At 51.1% G+C, this 18,014-nt stretch overlaps 1 protein-coding gene across 5 annotated transcripts in view; it reads left to right on the top strand.

Moving 5' to 3' along the window:
- Positions 1-18,014, top strand: part of LOC132832895 (ral guanine nucleotide dissociation stimulator-like) — a 219,862-nt gene that overhangs the window by 188,010 nt on the left and 13,838 nt on the right. For all 5 annotated transcript variants that reach the window (XM_060851104.1, XM_060851105.1, XM_060851107.1 and 2 more), the window contains 4 exons: positions 2,535-2,621; positions 11,428-11,460; positions 11,620-11,741; positions 16,718-16,810. In XM_060851104.1, the coding sequence (XP_060707087.1) occupies positions 2,535-2,621; positions 11,428-11,460; positions 11,620-11,741; positions 16,718-16,810 (335 nt within the window). The remainder of the gene's footprint in view (positions 1-2,534; positions 2,622-11,427; positions 11,461-11,619; positions 11,742-16,717; positions 16,811-18,014) is intronic.

Genomic DNA, 18,014 nt, shown 5'->3' on the forward strand with positions numbered 1-18,014 from the left:
CGCTGTGAGACAGCAGTGCTAACCACTGTGCCACCGTGCCGCCCACGATAATATGAGTAGGCCGTCGCCTCACCATAGCGATGGTTAGTGTGCTGGTAATTCAGCTCATTGTAGCCTGGATGGTGTCAAGTTCCCTGAGTGTTAATGGAGGTTTGATCATCCACCCGGGCACTTGGGGAACATTCCCTGACATACCTTCTGAGCAGTCACAACCGACATGGGTATATATCCAAGCCTATATTATAAAGCAAACAGCGGTTATAATACAGTCTATTCCTGTTCAGAGACGCTAGAATTCCAATTAGGTTTCATTGGCAAATACAGGAGTACGGTGAACGCGTGCCGCCATTTTAGGTACAAAGAACCAGAATTTCACAGCAACAACCATCTTAGATACAAGAAACAGAATTTTTAAAAAACCCAGCGACACAAGAAACAGCCAAGAAGAAAAGGAAACATTTGCATCTTAAAGCCTTACCTCAGTGAGGTGTATCGTCTCCCATCCTCAAAGCTGCTGCTAATCCAGCCTCCTGAACTCGCTCCTCCATCCCTGTCTCGTTGCTAGGCAACTACGCCCTTGAGGGTTCCCCCTCCCTCTCAGGTTTCACAAGCACGGTTTTGATCTTTTTTCTCTCTAATCCATTCATGGGCCGTGGGCGTCGCTGGCTGGGCCCAGCATTTACTGGCCATCCCTAGTTGCCCCTTTGAGAAGGTGGTGGTGAGCTGGCCTTGAACATGGCTGTTCAGTTGCAATGGACAGGGGCTGGAAATTGTGGAGTGAGAGAGGCTTCAGAAGAGATTTACCAGGATGTTGCCAGGTGTGGAAGGTTTGGGTTATAAGGAGGAGCTGAGACTTTTTTCCCTGGAGTGTAGGAGGTTGAGGGGTGACCTTATAGAGTTGTATGAATTCATGAAGGGCATAGACAGCTTGAATGGCAGGTGTTTGGTTTTCCCCTGGGATGGGAGATTTCAACACAAGGGGGTCATTTTTTAATGTGAGAGGAGAGAGATTTAAGAAAGGCATGAGGGGAAAATTGTTTGCACAGAGGGTTTCCTGAGGACGTGGGTGCAGTTGCAATGTTTTAAAGACTTTTCGGAATTGAACTGAATTGAGTTTATTGTCAGGTGTACCGAGGCACAGTGAAACGCTGTGTCCTGCGAGCAATACAGGCAGATCCCAGAGTTAAATAGCAGAGATAAGTCAATAATAGGGAAACAGCGGCAAAAACAAACACACAGGGACAGGCGAATGTTAAGAGTTTGTGAGTCCATTCTCTGTTCTGACAACAGTGGGGTAGAAACTGTTTGGAAACCGGCCGATGCGTGTGTTCAGGCTTCTGTACCTTCTCCCCGATGGTAGAGGTTGTAGAAAAGTATTGCCAGGTTGGGATGGATCTTTGAGAATGCTGGCGGCCTTTCCCTGACAGTGGAGCCTGGTAGATGGATTCCATAGATGGGAGGTTGGCCTTTGTGATTGTCCGGGCTGCGTTCACCACTCTGTAACCGTCTCTAATTTTGAATGGTACAGTTGCCATACTGGGTGGTTATACATCCAGACAGAATGCGCTCGCTGGCGCACCTATAAAGGTTGGATGAGGGGGTTCTGCTATAATGCAGTAGTTCCATCCTCATGCAGTCTAGTCTTATCAGAAACTTGTGTAATAGCAGCACCATTTATCTAATGGGGGTGAAATCACGTTATAACCTATACACGCTTTGAAAGATCGTGGTTTAGAAACAATTCGTCAATCACGCTTTGCATTAACAATACACATGCGTTATAGCAGAATGAGAAAAGATGTTGCCAGGGCTGGAGGGTTTGAGCTACAGGGAGAGGCTGAACAGGCTGGGGCGTTATTTCCTGGAGCGTCGGAGGCTGAGGGGTGACTTTATAGAGGTTTATAAAATCATGAGGGGGTTGGATAGGGTAAATAGATAAGATCTTTTCCCTGGGGTGGAGGAGTCCTGAACTAGGGGGCATAGGTTTGGGGTGAGAGGGTAAAAATTTAAAAGGGACAACAGAGGGTGGTGCGTGTGTGTGGAATGGGCTGCCAGAGGAAGTGGTGGAGGCTGGTACAATTACAGCATTTAAAAGACATCTGGGTGGGTATATAAATAGGAAGGGTTTGGAGGGATATGGGCCAAGTGCTGGCAAATGGGACTAGATTAGGTTAGGATATCTGGTCAGCATGGGAGACTTGGATGGAAGGATCTGTTTGCTGTACATCTCTATGGCACTACTGACCTGTATCTTAGTTTGGGGTTATGTTCGGCATGGATTGGATGCGCCAAAGTGTCTGCTGCCATGCTGTATGACTACGTCAGTCCCCGGCGACCTGTTGCCCCCAGACATTGTGGGGCCGTACTGAGTTCCACTCGTGTTAGGCGCACAGTGAAGACCGAGTCGGGGGAGGGGAGGGGTTAGTGGGGGGAGGAGAGCAGCAGACGCTGCCCACTGGTGAGTTCAGGTGTCGACAGGACCGAGGTAGCAGGGACGCTCAGTGTTGTCTCTCTTTGTGTTGGTGTCTCTGCAGAACGTCGTTCAGGGCACTGTGCCATACCTTGGGACCTTCCTGACTGACCTGGTGATGTTAGACACTGCTGTGAAGGACTACGTGGAGGTGAGTGGGCGTTCGGCCGATTGCTCTCAGGATGTTGATGTTGCGGGGAGGCAAGCGACGTGGGAGGTGGGGGCAACGCGCAACTCTGCATCTGGAATTTTCCTAGCCCTGAGAGTCTTTCCCGCCCCGTGTCTCTGTCTGTGACTCACAGACCCTGTTCTTGTTCCGTTGGGTGACGGTGTGTGGACGCATTAAAAAAAAAGATTCAAAGAAGCCAACAAATAGCATGTGCACAACCTTTTGCAAATAAGACGGTGCGTTTGTCACCTCTTTGCTTTTCGAGTTACTAACGTCAAGAATCAGAGAAATCGGAAAGTGGCTGGTCAGTCGTAGACCTAGAGATAAACAGCACGGAAACAGATCCTTCGGTCCAACTCGTCCATGCTGACCAGATAGCCTACACTAATCTAGTCCCATTTGCCACCACTTGGCCCATATCCCTCCAAACCCTTCCTATCCATGTACCCATCCAGATGCCTTTTAATTGCTGTAAATGTACCAGCCTCCACCACATCCTCAGGCAGCTCATTCCATACACCCACTGCGTGAAAAAGTTGCCCCTTAGGTCCCTTTTAAATCTTTCCCCTCTCACCCTGAACCTATGCTCGCGCGTCCGTTCTTGAAGGTGAGTCACTGGACCCGAAACGTTTCTCTCCGCAGATGCTGCCTGAGTTTCTCCAGCAGTTTTGGTTTCAGTTTCTGACTTCGAGCACCCGCCGTTCGTTGGGTTGCTTTTCGGTTTAGTCAGTTCGCTGATCCGTAGTGATGGAGCAAGTGAGGCCTGCAGATGCCGGGGAATCAGAGTCAGAAAGAGTGGGGCGCTGGAAAAACACAGCCGGTCAGGCCGCAGCCGAGGAGCAGGAGAGTCGACGTTTCAGGCATAAGCTCATCATCAGGAACTTCTGCCCGAAACGTCGACTCTCCTGCACCTCGGATGTAGCCAGTGTTGGAGTCCACTATGCGACGTAGGACCAGGCAGAGCATCCTGGAGGCCCAGTAAACCTCTGTCCCCTTAGAGACATGGGAGTGGGAGGCTGCACCGCTGTCCTGAATGCACCTCCCTGTGCAATAAATAGACCTCAGGAGCTGTGAAAGGGCAGAGCGAAATCCTGTTTGGAGCTACCTATCCAAAGCCCGTGTTCTTGGGTACGACTGGCTCGGCTCACATTTATATTCTGTCCCTAATTGCCCTTGGGAAGGGCGATGATGAGCTTTCTTCTCTGTAAGCGTCTGTCCTTAGAGAGAGGGGTTAGGTACACGCACAGTGCTGTAAGGAAGGCAGTTCCAGGGCTCTGACCCAGCTGAAGAAACAGAAATATAATTCCAAGTCAGGATGGTGTGTGATTTGGCGGGGACATTATTGTAGATGGTACTCCTTTTACTTATATTTCAAAAATGTACTTTATTCATCAAAATATCTTTCCACACATAACACCTGAACCAATTCAGTTCTGTACAGTAGCGTCTGAAGGAGTTTGACTCCATCTTGCAAACAAACTGTCACTAATCTTGCAAATTCAATGTTCAATATCCCTGCATCCGCAGGGAGCAGGCTTGAGATCCACCTCTCCAATTATCCAAACCAAAGACATTTCTTACTTGTACAAGACTATATCTACATACATTTGAGGCACCGGGAGGGTCTGATAACTGAAAGCAGAGCGCTTCAGCAGGAAAGCCCCACACAGTGGTCTGTCCCCACTGCCCCTTGGCGGCAGCTGCCCCAAGCTTCAGCGCGTCCCTCAGCCCACAGTCCTGGACCTTGGGATGTGCCAGTCTGCAACACTTGGTCAGGGTCAACTCCTTGCTCTGGAAGACCGACAGGTTTCGGACAGACCAAAGAGTGTCTCTCACCGAGGTGACGGTCCTCCAGGCACAGTCAGTGTTTGTCTTGGTGTGTGTGTCCTGGGGAACAGCCCGTAGAGCACGGAGTCACGGAGCTGCTCAGGACGAGCCTCGACATAAACCGCTGCATCTCCCTCCAGACTCCCTTTACAAAGGCACACTCCAGAGGGAGATGGCTGACAGTCTGTACCCACCCCCTCGACAGCTGCTTTGAGGCCAGCGTGTGGTGGCACAGACCAAAGGGTGTCCATGAAAGATCTGACAGACAGAGCCCTTCTCACCAGCAGCTGAGCGATGTCTTGGTGCTTGTTGGAAAGTTCTGGCGATGAGGCATTCTGCCAAATGACTGGGACAGTCTGCTCGGGGAACCATACCACAGTATTGACCACCCCCTTTTCCCATGGGGTCTCGAAGGCACTATGTGCTGACCACTTCTGGAGGGGGTTATAGTCAAAAGTGTTTTTTGCTCCCCTTTTAAACAACACCCTTGTTTCTTGAAGGAAGGCAGTGTCTGCCCTAACTGCCCTCAGTCTGCCTCACCTTTCAGTCAACCTTACTTGAAGCAGCCATCACTACGACTATAATTAGTTCACCATTCCCCTCTCAAACTAACAGCCTCCCGCTGCGCGCTCTCGAAAACAGCAAACCCAGCAAAGCTCTTTGCAAATGATGAAAGATTTTGATTGGGTAGATGTAGTGAGAATATTCCCCCTACACCAGTTCCCCCCCCCCCAATAAAAATAAGACCAAACCCAGAAGTTATCAACGTCAGACCGTTCCCAAGAAATCTGTCCCAAATTCGGAAGAAACTTTACCCAGAACAAGGTGGTGAGAATGGGGAACTTGTCATCGCACAGAGTGTGGTTGAGGTAAATAGACAAATTTTGCAGGGGAACTAGACAAGCACTTGAGGGAGCAAAGAGTCATTGTTTGATAGTGGAGGCTTGTTTTCATTGGTGGGATGTAGGCCCAGCCTTTCTCCCCGCCCCTAATTGCCCTTGAGAAGGTGATGGTGAGCTGACTCATTGCAGATGTTGCGCACAATTCCAGTAGGTCCCGAGTTCCAGGATTATGACCCAGCGACTGTGAACGAACAGTGAGATATTCTCGAGTCAGGATGGTGATGGGCGTGGAGGGGCACTTTCAGATGGTGGTGTTCAGGAGGCTGGGCAGTTGACCGTAACACCAGCCATGTGTGAGGCTCAGTTCCGTGCCTTACAACCGACAAAAGTCTCCGAATTCTTTTCGGGATCATAGAATCCCTACAGTGTGAAAACAGGCCCTTCGGCCCAACAAGTCCACACTGACCGTCTGAAGGGAAACCCACCCAGACCCATTTCCCCTATATTTACCCCTGACTAATTCACCTGACTGACACCTCCCTGAATGCTATGGGGCAATTTAGCATGGCCAATTCACCCTAACCTGCACATCTTTGGACTGCGGGAGGAAACTGGAGCACCTGAAGGAAAAAGTGAGGACTGCAGATGCTGGAGATCAGAGCTGAAAAATATGTTGCTGGAAAAGCGCAGCAGGTCAGGCAGCATCCAAGGAGCAGGAGAATCGACGTTTCTGATATAAGCCCTTCGTCAGGAATCCTGAAGAAGGGCTTATGCCCAAAACGTCCATTCTCCTGCTCCTTGGATGCTGCACTTTTCCAGCAACACATTATTTAGCACCTGGAGGAAACCCAAACAGACACAGGGAGAACATGCAAACTCCACACAGATAATCACCCGAGGCTGGAATCGAACCCGGGTCCCTGTTAGGCAGGGGTGCTAACCACTGAGCTAACGTGCCACCCCAGGGGTGTCGAATTCTGTCCTTATACCTGGGTCTTTTTCCCAATGAAAAGGCCAGCACATTGGATGGGTAGGAAGAGAAGCAATGGGTGGTGTGTGAGAGCGTTGGAAAGGCATGGGAGGGGTGACATGCCAATGGAAGGGAAGGGGCATGCGAGGGTGGCTTGTGGAAAAACGGAAAGGCAGGGGATGGGGGGAACGTCGAAGGGACGGAATGGCACAGATGAGATGACCAAATAGATTGCGTTCATTTGACTGAGAATGTTTGTACGAATTTCCCATGACCCTCGCTGTCACTTCTTCAATGTCTTTCATGTGTGGACACTCCAACTGATGACTTGTAAGCACATGGCCACCCGTTCCTACTGCAGTAGGAATCCTAAGATGTCGGAGCGCATGTAGTCCATTCGGCCCCCAGTTTGAGTCCTATCCCTCTCGCATTTCAATGGAATCACAATTGAGCTGATAATTCTCAACTCCACTTTCCTGCCTTTCACCCACACAGACCCTGAACTCGTTGTTGGCTCCTGGTTGGATTTGGGACCAGACTCTAGGAAGGGATGTCGGACCGTGTGGGAGGGGTGCCCAGGAGATTTACTAGAATGCTGTTTGCAATGAAGCAAACGTGGAGAGATTGGGATAACTCTCACTGGAGCAGAGTTGAGATGGAATTTGCTGGAGGGAGGGGTGTCCAAAATAGAGAAGGATTTTTTTTAAGTAAGGGGAAACTGTTTCCAAAGGCCAAAAAGACACAGGTTTAAGGGCGTTGTGGGCGTTGTGAGGATACATTTACACAATGAGTTGTTATAGTCTGCGGTGCACTGACGGAAATAGTGATGGAAGCTGATAAAACAGGAATTTCCCAAAGGAAACTGGATAAATCATTACAGGGTTTGCTGCAATGGTAATAATTCTTCCAAAGCGGTGACAGCCTTCGAAAGAGTCAGAATAGACACACGAGGCCAAGCGTCTCCTGCCACACTCTTCCATCCAGTTGGACTCTCCACAGTACCTCTCCACGACACCAGCAGCCTTCAAAACCCCTGGCACGCGCAAGGGAAAGGAATCACAATGGAAATAAGCCGCAGCAGGTTACAAATTCAGGGCGGCACTTGTTCGAAGATAGCCCCCTGCGGATATTTTCTGTCGGGGCTGTTGTTACAAGGTGGGGGTTGAACGCCGGCCACTTGGCTCAGAGATAGGGACACTACCGATGTGCCCTGAGAGTCCCTGTCAGAAGCCCCTCCTCAGATCCCAAGAGGTGTTGAAGAAATGAGGCAGGATCAAGGTCGGATGTGCGTATCCCGCATTCATGTAGACATCGAACTGTCAGTACCAAGGCGCCCCCATGTGGCAATGCAGTATTATATGGGATAAAGTCTGTCTTGGTCGTGCATTCCGAGGTGTCCTTGAAGTTGAATAGCGCCCTCGTCACTTTCAAAGAGCAGCTCAAAGTCAGCCACGTCGTTGTGGGTGTGGAGTCACGTACAGACCAGACTGAATCAATTTCCTACCCTCGGGGGGGAGGGGGGGGTCATCGGTGAACCAGCTGGGAACAGGCTGGGGCAGCTTTCCCTGGACCGTCAGAGTCTGGGAGGTGACCTTATAAAATCATGAGGGCCTCGGATAGGGTGAGGAGCCAAGGTCTTTTTTCTCCAGGGTGGGGGGAGAGTTCGAACTAGCGGGTAAACATTTAGGGTGAGGGGGCAAGATATAAAAGAGACCTAAGGGGCAACTTTTTCATGCAGAGGGTGTATGGAATGAGCTGCCAGAGGATGTGGTGGAGGCTGGTACAATTGCAACATTTAAAAAGTATCTGGATGGGTATATGAATAGGAAGGGTTTGGAGGGATAAGGGCCAAATGCTGGAAAATGGGGCCGAGAATAGTTTAGGATATCTGGTCAGCATGATTGAGTTGGATTGAAGGGTCTAATTCTGTGCTGTACACCTCTATGACCAGTTGATGCTCACTGACAGTAACTAAAGCCAATTTTATTTTCATTATTGATTAAATCCACCTTCTGCTGGCCTGTGATCGTGGTAATATCTGGGCCCCTGGATTATTATTCCAGTGAAAACACCAAAACACAAACAGAAGAGATCAAAGGTTTGAACCAGCAGAAATCGGAGCCTGTCCTGGCTTAATCCATTCAGCTGGAAAGGAAAATGTGAACAGTACAATATTGGGGGTGGGACGCAGGAAAATATCCAACTGAACCATCAAGCCCACCAGATATTGAAGCTTGCAGAGTGTGGGTGGCTGGTGGCTCAATGGTTAGCACTGCTGTCTCACTGTACCCGGGGCCCGGATTCGATTCCAGCCTTGGGTGACTGTCTGTGTGGAGTTTGCATGTTCTGCGTGGGTTTCCTCCAGGTGCTCCGGTTTCCTCCCACAGTCCAAAGATATGGACTGGGTGTATGAGGTGTGTCTGGGTGTGTTGCTCTCTGAAGGTTGGCTTGGACTCGATAAGCTGCATGGTCTGCTTCCACAATGTAAGGGTTCTATCAAAACGCTTTCTCCGACACTCTTGTGTTTTTCTATTTTTTTTTGCCCCTGACAATTTTCACCTAAGAATCTGTGCCTAGGTACCTTTGTACGTAAAATGGTGCTATAAGTGACAACCTGTAAACGTTTCACTGGGCTGATTTGAGTACATGTGACAATAAAGCCAATTCTAATTCAAATTCATTACGATCTGAAAGCAGACAAAACAGCAGAGCGAGCACCCGGAACCAATAAGTGAATACTTGGAGCACATCCTTCCCTGACCCTCTCTCAAGTAATAATAAGAGACATTTCAGAACTATATAGATCTCCCAACTGACCAGTCATTGCAGTGTGTCCATGCTGATGTCTATCTGCCACTTGAACTTCTCCCTTTGTCTCATTCAGTTGCACCCACTATTGTTCCGCACGTGCTTTTATAGTTTATTCTTTTCTCTGGGTGCAGGTTCATAGCTCCTTGAGACTGGAGTCGCAGGTAGACAGGTTGATGAACAAGGCGTTTGGTATGCTTTCCTTTATTGGTCAGAGTATTGAGTGCAGGAGTTGGGACGTCATGTTGTGGCTGTACAGGACATTGGTTAGGCCGCTGTTGGAATATTGCGTGCAATTCTGGTCTCCCTTCTGTTGGAAGGATGTTGTGAAACTTGAAAGGGTTCAGAAAAGATTTACAAGGATGTTGCCAGGGTTGGAGGGTTTGAGCTACAGGGAGAGGCTGAATAGACTGGGGCTGTTTTCCCTGGAGCATCAGAGGCTGAGGAGGTTAATAAAATCATGAGGGGCATGGATAGGGTGAGAAGCCCAAAGTGTTTTCCTTGGGGTGAGAGACCAGAACTAGAGGGCGTAATTTTAGGGTGAGAGGGGAAAGATATAAAAGAGACCTAAGGTGCGTGTGTGGAATGAGCTGCCAGAGGAAGTGGTGGAGGCTGGTACAATTACAGCATTTAAAAGGCATCTGGATGGTGACATGAATGAGAAGGGTTGACAGGGATATGGGCCAAGTGCTGGCAAATGGGACGATATTAATTTAGGACAGAGGTGGGGAACCTTTTCATGTTAGAAGGCCACATTATGTTAGTTGTAATCTAATAAGGTCGCTAGGAACACTGTTCTTGAGAAAAGAGATTCTCCTTGTCGGTCTTATTTTGACCCTTTCATTGTGACTCTGAATCCTGGAATTCCATCGAAGGAAGTGATCCCCAAGTCGACCTTGGGATCTTATCGATGCGGTTGCCTCTTACTCCAATGCAAGCGCACCCTTGACTAACCTTTCCTCATAACACAATCCTCTTGTTCGAGGGGTTACCCTGTTCTGGCCTGCTTCCAACATCCTTCCTTCAATAAGGGGACCAGTGCGCTGCACTGATCTCATCCATGTCCCTTACCACTGAAGAATTGCCTCCCTTAATTTGCCTGAAAATGTGTTGCTGGAAAAGCGCAGCAGGTCAGGCAGCATCCAAGGAGCAGGAGAATCGACGTTTCGGGCATGAGCCGTTCTTCCTCATTCCTCTCCTCATTCCTGAAGAAGGGCTCATGCCCGAAACGTCGATTCTCCTGCTCCTTGGATGCTGCCTGACCTGCTGCGCTTTTCCAGCAACACATTTTCGGCTCTGATCTCCAGCATCTGCAGTCCTCACTTTCCCTTACTTTGCTCTCACCCTCCCCCACGTGGTAAATGTCACATTCGATTAGCTTTCCTGATGTCTTGCTGTAGCTGCTCATGAACCGAAGACAATCAATGCCCCCTGCCCCCTCACAGCTTTCTCCTTTGGAGCACAAAGGGACGCAGCTAATCAAAGGGCAGCACGTTAGTACTGCTGCCTCACAGTGACAGGAACCTGGGTTCGATTCCAGTCTGGAGCGACTGCCTGTATGGAGATTGCATGTTCTGCCTGGGTTTCCTGTGGGTGCGCTGGTTTCCTCCCACAATCCCAACGCTGTGCAGGTTAGTGTGGATTGGCCATGCTAAACTGGCCGGGGTGTTCAGGGATGTGTCGGTTAGGTGCACTAGCCATGGGAAATGCGGGGATGATCATTTTTAAATATATATATATTTGTCCCCCTTGTTCTTTGTGAAGACATCCACTTCCATTTCTGTCTCCATCTAGCTAACTCTTAATCGAATCCCTACAATGAAGGGCTTTTGCCCGAAACGTCGATTTCGCTGCTCGTTGGATGCTGCCTGAACTGCTGTGCTTTTCCAGCACCACTGATCCAGAATCTGGTTTCCAGCATCTGCAGTCATTTGTTTTTACCTCTTCCACCTCTACCCTATCCCTTTAACCCCACGTTTCCCATGGCTAATCCACACAGCAACTTAGCACGACCAATCCACCCAGACCTGCACTTCTTTGGACTGTGGGAGGAAACCAGAGCACCCGGAGGAAACCCACGGGGGGCGGGGGGAGAACGTGCAAACTCCAGTGCGGACAGTCACCAGAGGCTGGAATCGAACCGGGGGTCCCTGGCGCTGTGAGGCAGCAGTGCTAACCACTGAGCCACCGTGCCGCCCCTAGAGCATAAATTCCAGGAAAGGGGAGGGGAGGGACTCTTTCCCAACTCCTTAAAGCGTTGGGAAAGGGAGGGCTCTTCAACTTTGCAACTCTTTCAGAACATAACCGCAAGCAACTTTCTCTCTCTCTCTCTCTCTTCCAGAACGGAATGATTAACTTTGAGAAGCGGAGAAAGGTAACAGTTTCCCGCGGCAATTTGCCACTTCCTGCTGCTCTTTTCCTTCGGTGTGTGATTTTATTTTTTTCTCTAGTTGTTCCAATCCTTATGTTTATTTTTTTCTCTCTGTTTGTCCCCGGGCTGGGGTGCGGGGGGTACATTGTGGCGGACTGACAGGAATTTGAAATCATCGCCCAGATTAAGCTGCTCCAGAAAGCCTGCAAGAATTACCACTTTGAGAAAGATCCGGAATTCCTGAACTGGTTCGACGGCCTGGAGACGCTCAGTGAAGCCGAAAGGTGAGACAGACCTGTCAGGGCCTTGGTGCCTGACCGCTTTCTGTGTCGAGTGGTGCTGGAAAAGCACAGCCGCTCAGGCAGCAGCCGAGCAGCAGGAGGGCCGGGCATAAGCCCTTCATCAAGATGTGCTTTTCCAACACCACACCCTCGACTCTGATCTGCAGCATCTGCGCCCCCCACTTTCTCCTGGCTGACTCCTTGCTTCATGATCAGGGACTTGTGTTTGCGCTGGAGCGGAGGAGACCGAGGGCTGACTTTATACAGGTTGATTAAAAAAAATCATGAGGGGCATAGATGTTCAATAGCTTTTCCCCAGGGTAGGGGAGTCCAAAACTAGAGGGGAGAGGGTCCAGAGGGGCAATGTTTTTCACACAGAAGGTGGGGAAGTGTCTGGAATGAGCTACCAGAGGTAGTGATGGAGCTGAGTACAATTTGGTAATTTGGGAAGCATTTGGGCAGATCTAGGAGGAATAAGCTGTGGACCCTTATGATCCTAAATTGTCTAACTCAGGACAATTTCAAGTTATCCGCTCCGAAAGACGATTGATGAGAATGAATGATGAAAACTGAGACACAGAGATGATTGACTGTCAGAATCTTTTGTCCCTGAGTTGAAATATTTATTGCTATGGGGGGTGGGGGGGGGCAATGCGTTTAAGGTGAGGTGGGGGAAGTTCAAAGGTGATGCGAGGGGCAAGTTGTTTTACACAGAGAGTAGCAGGAGTCTGGAACACGCTGCCGGGGTGGTGGTGGAGGGAGATGCGAGAGGGGTGTTTAAGGGACTTTAAGGTAAGCACGTGGATATGCGTCAGGGCGGCACGGTGGCTCAGTGGTTAGCCTTCCCAGCTACCTCCTCATCCCCCCACAGCCCCACTCCCACCCCCCATCCCCATTTATCTCTCAGCCCCCTTCCCCACCCCCACGTTCCTGATGAAAGGCTTATGCCTGAAACGTTGACTCTACTGCTCCTCAGATGCTGCCTGACCGGCTGTGCCTTTCCAACGCCTCCACCCTTTACGGCTCTGACTCTCCAGCGTCCACAGTCCTCACTATCTCCTTATGACCACAAGCCCGTCTGATTCAGGCGGTCCCTTCGGGGAAGTAAGCTACCGCCCCTGCATTCTCTGGCCTAAGTATCACTGCAGACCCACAGCAACGTGGTTGACTGGTAGTTGCCCCCTGCATTGGTGTAGCGAGTTACTCAGTTGTGTGTTCGACACCCACTTCACATGGATCCCAGCAGTTCATTAAAACGGCTCCCCATCACGTCCCTAACAACAACAACGTGAAGGACAGCAAATGCTGGCCTTGCGCATATAAGGTCAAAGAACTGGAAAAAACGACGCCCTTTACCTATCGTTAACACCTATCAATCTCGGGCTGAAATGGTCTACCTGTTTCTGTGGGGACCTATGTCCTTTATAATCACTTGGTAAGTCTAACTCTAATTTGAGAGACTTCTCTCTCCTTCTGGACAAGATTGTCTTCTATTCAACCTTGACTGTTCTGTTTAATTTTTTCACTAGTTGAATCAGTATTATCAAATCCCTACAGTACCGAAAAGCCATTGAGTTTGCACTGACTCTCCCACACCCTATCATAAACCTCCCCTGTATAAGCACTCCCTTTGGAGATCAGGCATTATTTTGGTAAATTGACCCACTGCACTCCCTCTAAAACTGAAATATACCCTTCCTGAGCTGCAGTGCCCAGGGGGTGTGGTCTAGCCAGATTTCTGACTGATAGGTGAGGGGATCACGCTGAAATGGGAGAACCTCCCCTCTCCCTGTTCCCTGAGTTTTGTCTCTGTAGATGCCAGTGGAGAGTAATCTTGAGCAGGGTCTTCTTTGCCATGAGTGAGAACGTGTGCACACACTACTTGTCTCTGTCAACTCGACAAAAGAAATGCTGCCCAGTGCTCTGGCCTTCCCCACCACACCCCTCAGGTCAACCTGTCCTCGTTTCAAAATTTAAACAAAGCCTGGCCGTTAACTGTCAATCAGCTTCACTGGATGCATTGTCTCTGGTGAACCAATTAGCATTCGCTTGGCAACCAATCAGCACCCTCCTCTGCTGCAGTATGAACCCGTTGAGTTGGTGTTCTTGTGAGATGTCCAGATGAGTGCAAAGTGAAATGTTTTGACAAGTTGCTTTTTGAGCAACCCCCTAATATATTCCACTGACTCCCCCATCCAGGACGCTAAACAGTCTTCCACCCGGTCAGGCGGGTTTCCCGAGTTTAGGTTCAAGGTGGTCTGACGCCCATCAATGCCAGCAAGGCAACTCAAATCAAAAGGGAATTGTCGGCCCCATCTTCAAAGCCTGACCCTTCCCCCGTCACCTTCCCCTGTTGGCTTGCCCCGTGAGGGTTACCCACTTCCCCAAACACTGGCACCGGAGCGGTTCGGAAAAGGTCGGCCGAGCCAGCCCCGGTGAGCAGGGAGCGGCCAGGGGTCAGGCAGGCGGTCTCTGAGACGTCGCTGAAGCCGACCCAGCAGCAGCCATGGCGTGCCGACTGGAACCCCAGCAGGGTGGAATCCCGGGTGGGAGGCACCGAGTGGGCGTAGACCCCTCTCACCCTGTTCCCCCCCGAGCCCACCCCACGGTAACCCTTCCATCCTCTTTTCCTGAAGCGAATCTGCTTCGAATTCGGACTGGGGGGAAATTGGGACTGGCGGGCTCCCTTCCTGTCCGTCTTGGGCTGATGAGTTTCAGATCTGCCCGTGTCTGCCTTTACTGAGGCACAGAGTGACAGAGCGCCGGGACCCTGTCAGAAGAACATGCCTCCCCCCCCTCCCATTTCACTCCTGAAACCCCTCGCTTTTTAAACAGTGCTCCCTGACTCTAGACTCACCCCCCCTCCCCAGGAGACTCATCCCCGTCTGCATTGTCAACTCAAACCTTATGCTTTTCCATCAAGTCGTCCCTTACTCCTCTGAACTCTGGCCTGCCCTCAGCAGACAACTCCCTTGATTCTAGTTATTACTGCAGTCAATTGATTGAATCAATGCAGTCTTGCCTGAATCTGCACCCATGCGTCCCCCTGCCCACTCCACCCCATCCCACTTCTGCCACGTTGGGGGTTTGGCAATTCTTGGCCCCATAGCCACCTTGGATGCCACCTCCTGGTGCCAACTGCCTGTCAGACAGCAGCGTTTGTACCGCAGAGGCTCGTGGATTTAAGATGCAGTTCAGAGGCTGTGCAAGGCCGGAGGGAGGGCCGGGCTGTCACCTTTCTGACCGAGCCGGCCACCCGGGAGCTGGACGGGCGATGGATCCCTTGGAAGGAAAGCTGAGGACTTCTGCCCGGCGTCCCACCCAGGATTTATCCCCCAACCCGAGGGCATCAGGGAAATCGGTGAGCCAGGCTTCACCCCCTTGATGGTTGTGGGATCTAGCTGTGCACGGATTGGCTGCCGCTTGCCCCTGCGGCCTCCCTTCAGATCGGGCGCCGGAGTGCTTTGGCACCTGCTGAGGCCATGAAAGGCAAGCATTCCAATGTTTGCGCAGTCACCCTCCTTCCATAGCGCGGCTCGATGGGCTGAACGATCCAACGGCAATCAATTCTGTTCTTTCAGACGTGAGGGGCATATGTCAGTCTTCGTCTTGTTCCTTATAAATTTCTAAAGTGTGGGAATTCAGCTTCTTCCCAGAACAGTCTGACACTGCCCTGTTTGAAGGGGTGTGGGAAATGAGTCAGTCAGCAGACCGTTGGTCTCGGTCTCCCTCGGTCTCTCTCGGTCTCCCTCGGTCTCCCTCGGTCTCTCTTGGTCTCCCTCGGTCTCCCTCGGTCCCCCTCTGTCCCCCTCTGTTTCTCTTTCTCTTGCATGTGGCTGATATTTGGTTTTTGTATCGTTTTTTTTGCCCTTCCGACAACACAAAAGTTCCAATCGACATTTCTCCCTCCTGATGCCCGACAAAGGTGGCCTGGACAGAGTGGATGTTGGGAAGGTGTCTCCGTTGGTAGGAGAGACCAGGACCCGAGGGTACAGCCTTAGAGTGAAGGGAAGACCTTTTTGAATGGAGATAAGGAGAAACTTCTTCAGCCAGAGAGTGGGCAATCTAGGGAATTCATTACCACAGAAGGCTGTGGAAGCCAGGTCACCGAGTGTATTTGAGATGCAGGTAGATAGGTTCTTGAGTATGAAGGGGATCAAGGATTACAGGGAAAAAGGGGGAGAATGGGGTTGAGAAACTTATCAGCCATGAGTAAATGGTGGAGCGGGCTCAATGGGCTGAAAGGAGCTGAAATTAGGCCAGCGTCTAATGGTCTTATAGGATTCAGGCAATAAACTCACTGAACCCGGCCTAGTGTGTCACTTGGTACCCTCGCCTGAGGAGACAGCACGGCTTGGCAGCGTTAGGCCTTGTGGAGGAGGAATGTTGGTGAACTGCCTCTCTCCCACCCCCCCCCCTCTCTCTCGTTCGCCGTCCCTGTGATGCCCTAGTGCCCTTAAGCGGCACAGTTTTCCAAGCGTTAGGAGGGCGAGGTAAGGAGAGCTGGACGTTGGGTGGGGGTGAGGCGTGGAGGGGCGGGGGGAGCACCCAATCTCTTAGAGCTCCTGTGCCATGTATCTCTGGGTTGGCGCCGTGCCCAGTCGGGACACTTGGAGGCCCTTTCCCTCCACCCCACTTGAGGTGGACGAGCCTGTGGCTGGTGTTGGCAACATTGGCGAGGGGGGGGGGGGGGTGCGCTGCTGGGAGCCAAACCCACACTTGATTGGACAGAGGCACCGGTAGTGGACTCCTCATTGGCTGCCTCCCCCCACCCCCCCCCAACCCAGAGTGGTGGCTTTGCACTGGGGTCCCGCTGCGCGCATGTGTAGAGTCAGCTCACAGTGGGATGGGGATCTCGGAGGCGAAGAGGAAAGCCCCCCTCCCATACTGCGCGTGTGTGCGAGTGAGGCGAAGGAGAGAGAGTACCGGCAGGGTTCATCTTTCCGGGCAAACGGCCAACCGGTTGGTGTCTTTTGCAGCTACAAGTTATCGTGCGAAGTGGAGCCGCTGGTGGAAGCGAGCGGCACTCCCACCAAGACTCGGCCGACGTTGATCATCACGCACTGCAGCGAGTGAGTACGCCTTGCCGGGCTTGCGCTGACCCAGCGCGCTCTGCCGCGTGCCGTGGGAAATCCCCCGCTCCGCCTGGGAGGTCAAGGGTGTTTTTTTTAAATCGAAGGAGTGCGAGCTTGGTGACCGGAAACATCTGGCGGTTTCAGGGGGTTAGCAGGGTTTGGGGTGCTCTTGTGGCACGGTGTGTGGGAGTGGGTAAGACTCAGACGGCATAGGTTTAGGGTGAGAGGGGAAAGATATAAAAGGACCTAAGGGGCAACTATTTCACGCAGAGGGTGGTACGTGTTTGGAATGAGCTGCCAGAGGATGTGGTGGGGGCTGATACAGTTCCAACATTTAAAAGGCATTTGGATGGGTATATGAATAGGAAGGGTTTGGAGGGATGCGGGCCAGGTGCTGGCAAATGGGACTAGATTGGGTTAGGATATCTGGTCAGCATGGACGGGTTGGACCGAAGGGTCTGTTTCCATGCTGTACACCCCTGCTTCCAATCCCTCCCCAGGCCTCCCTGATGGCCCTGGTGAAGTTGCGTTCATGAGACAGCCTACATCTTTAGGCAGCACGGTGGCACAGTGGTTAGCACTGCTGCCTCACAGTGCCCAGGACCCGGGTTCAATTCCCGCCTCAGGCAACTGTCTGTGTGGAGTTTGCACATTCTCTCTGTGTCTGCGTGGGTTTCCTCCCATAATCCAAAGATGTGCAGGTCAGGTGAATTGGCCACGCTAAATTGCCCATAGTGTTAGGTGAAGGGGTAAATGTAGGCAACTGCATCTGGATGGATTACTCTTCGGAGGGTCAGTGTGGACTTGTTGGGCCGAAGGGCCTGTTTCCACACTGTAGGGAATCTAATCATCTTGGTAGGATCCTCATCATCCCCCACAAGATAATGTTCTGGAGACATGGGTTCGAATCCTACCAAGGCTAATGATAAAATTTAATTTGAGTGAAGCATTGTCGTTTAACCTCGTCTGGTTCACTCCTGTCCTTCATAGAAGAAGAAAATAAAGGGAAGGACAGCATAGGGAACAGGCCATTCGCCCCTCCAAGCCTGTGCCAATTATCATGCCCTAACTAAACTGTAAAGCAAACCTTTTGCCCTTATCCCTTGGTTCCCTCCCTTTCATAGAACACTACAGTGTGGAAACAGGCCCTTTGGCCCAACAAGCCCATATTGTTCTCTCCCCCCCCCACAACAAAGAGTAT

Source organism: Hemiscyllium ocellatum, chromosome 35 (genome assembly GCF_020745735.1).
Source record: "Hemiscyllium ocellatum isolate sHemOce1 chromosome 35, sHemOce1.pat.X.cur, whole genome shotgun sequence".
In the NCBI taxonomy this organism is placed as follows: domain Eukaryota; kingdom Metazoa; phylum Chordata; class Chondrichthyes; order Orectolobiformes; family Hemiscylliidae; genus Hemiscyllium; species Hemiscyllium ocellatum.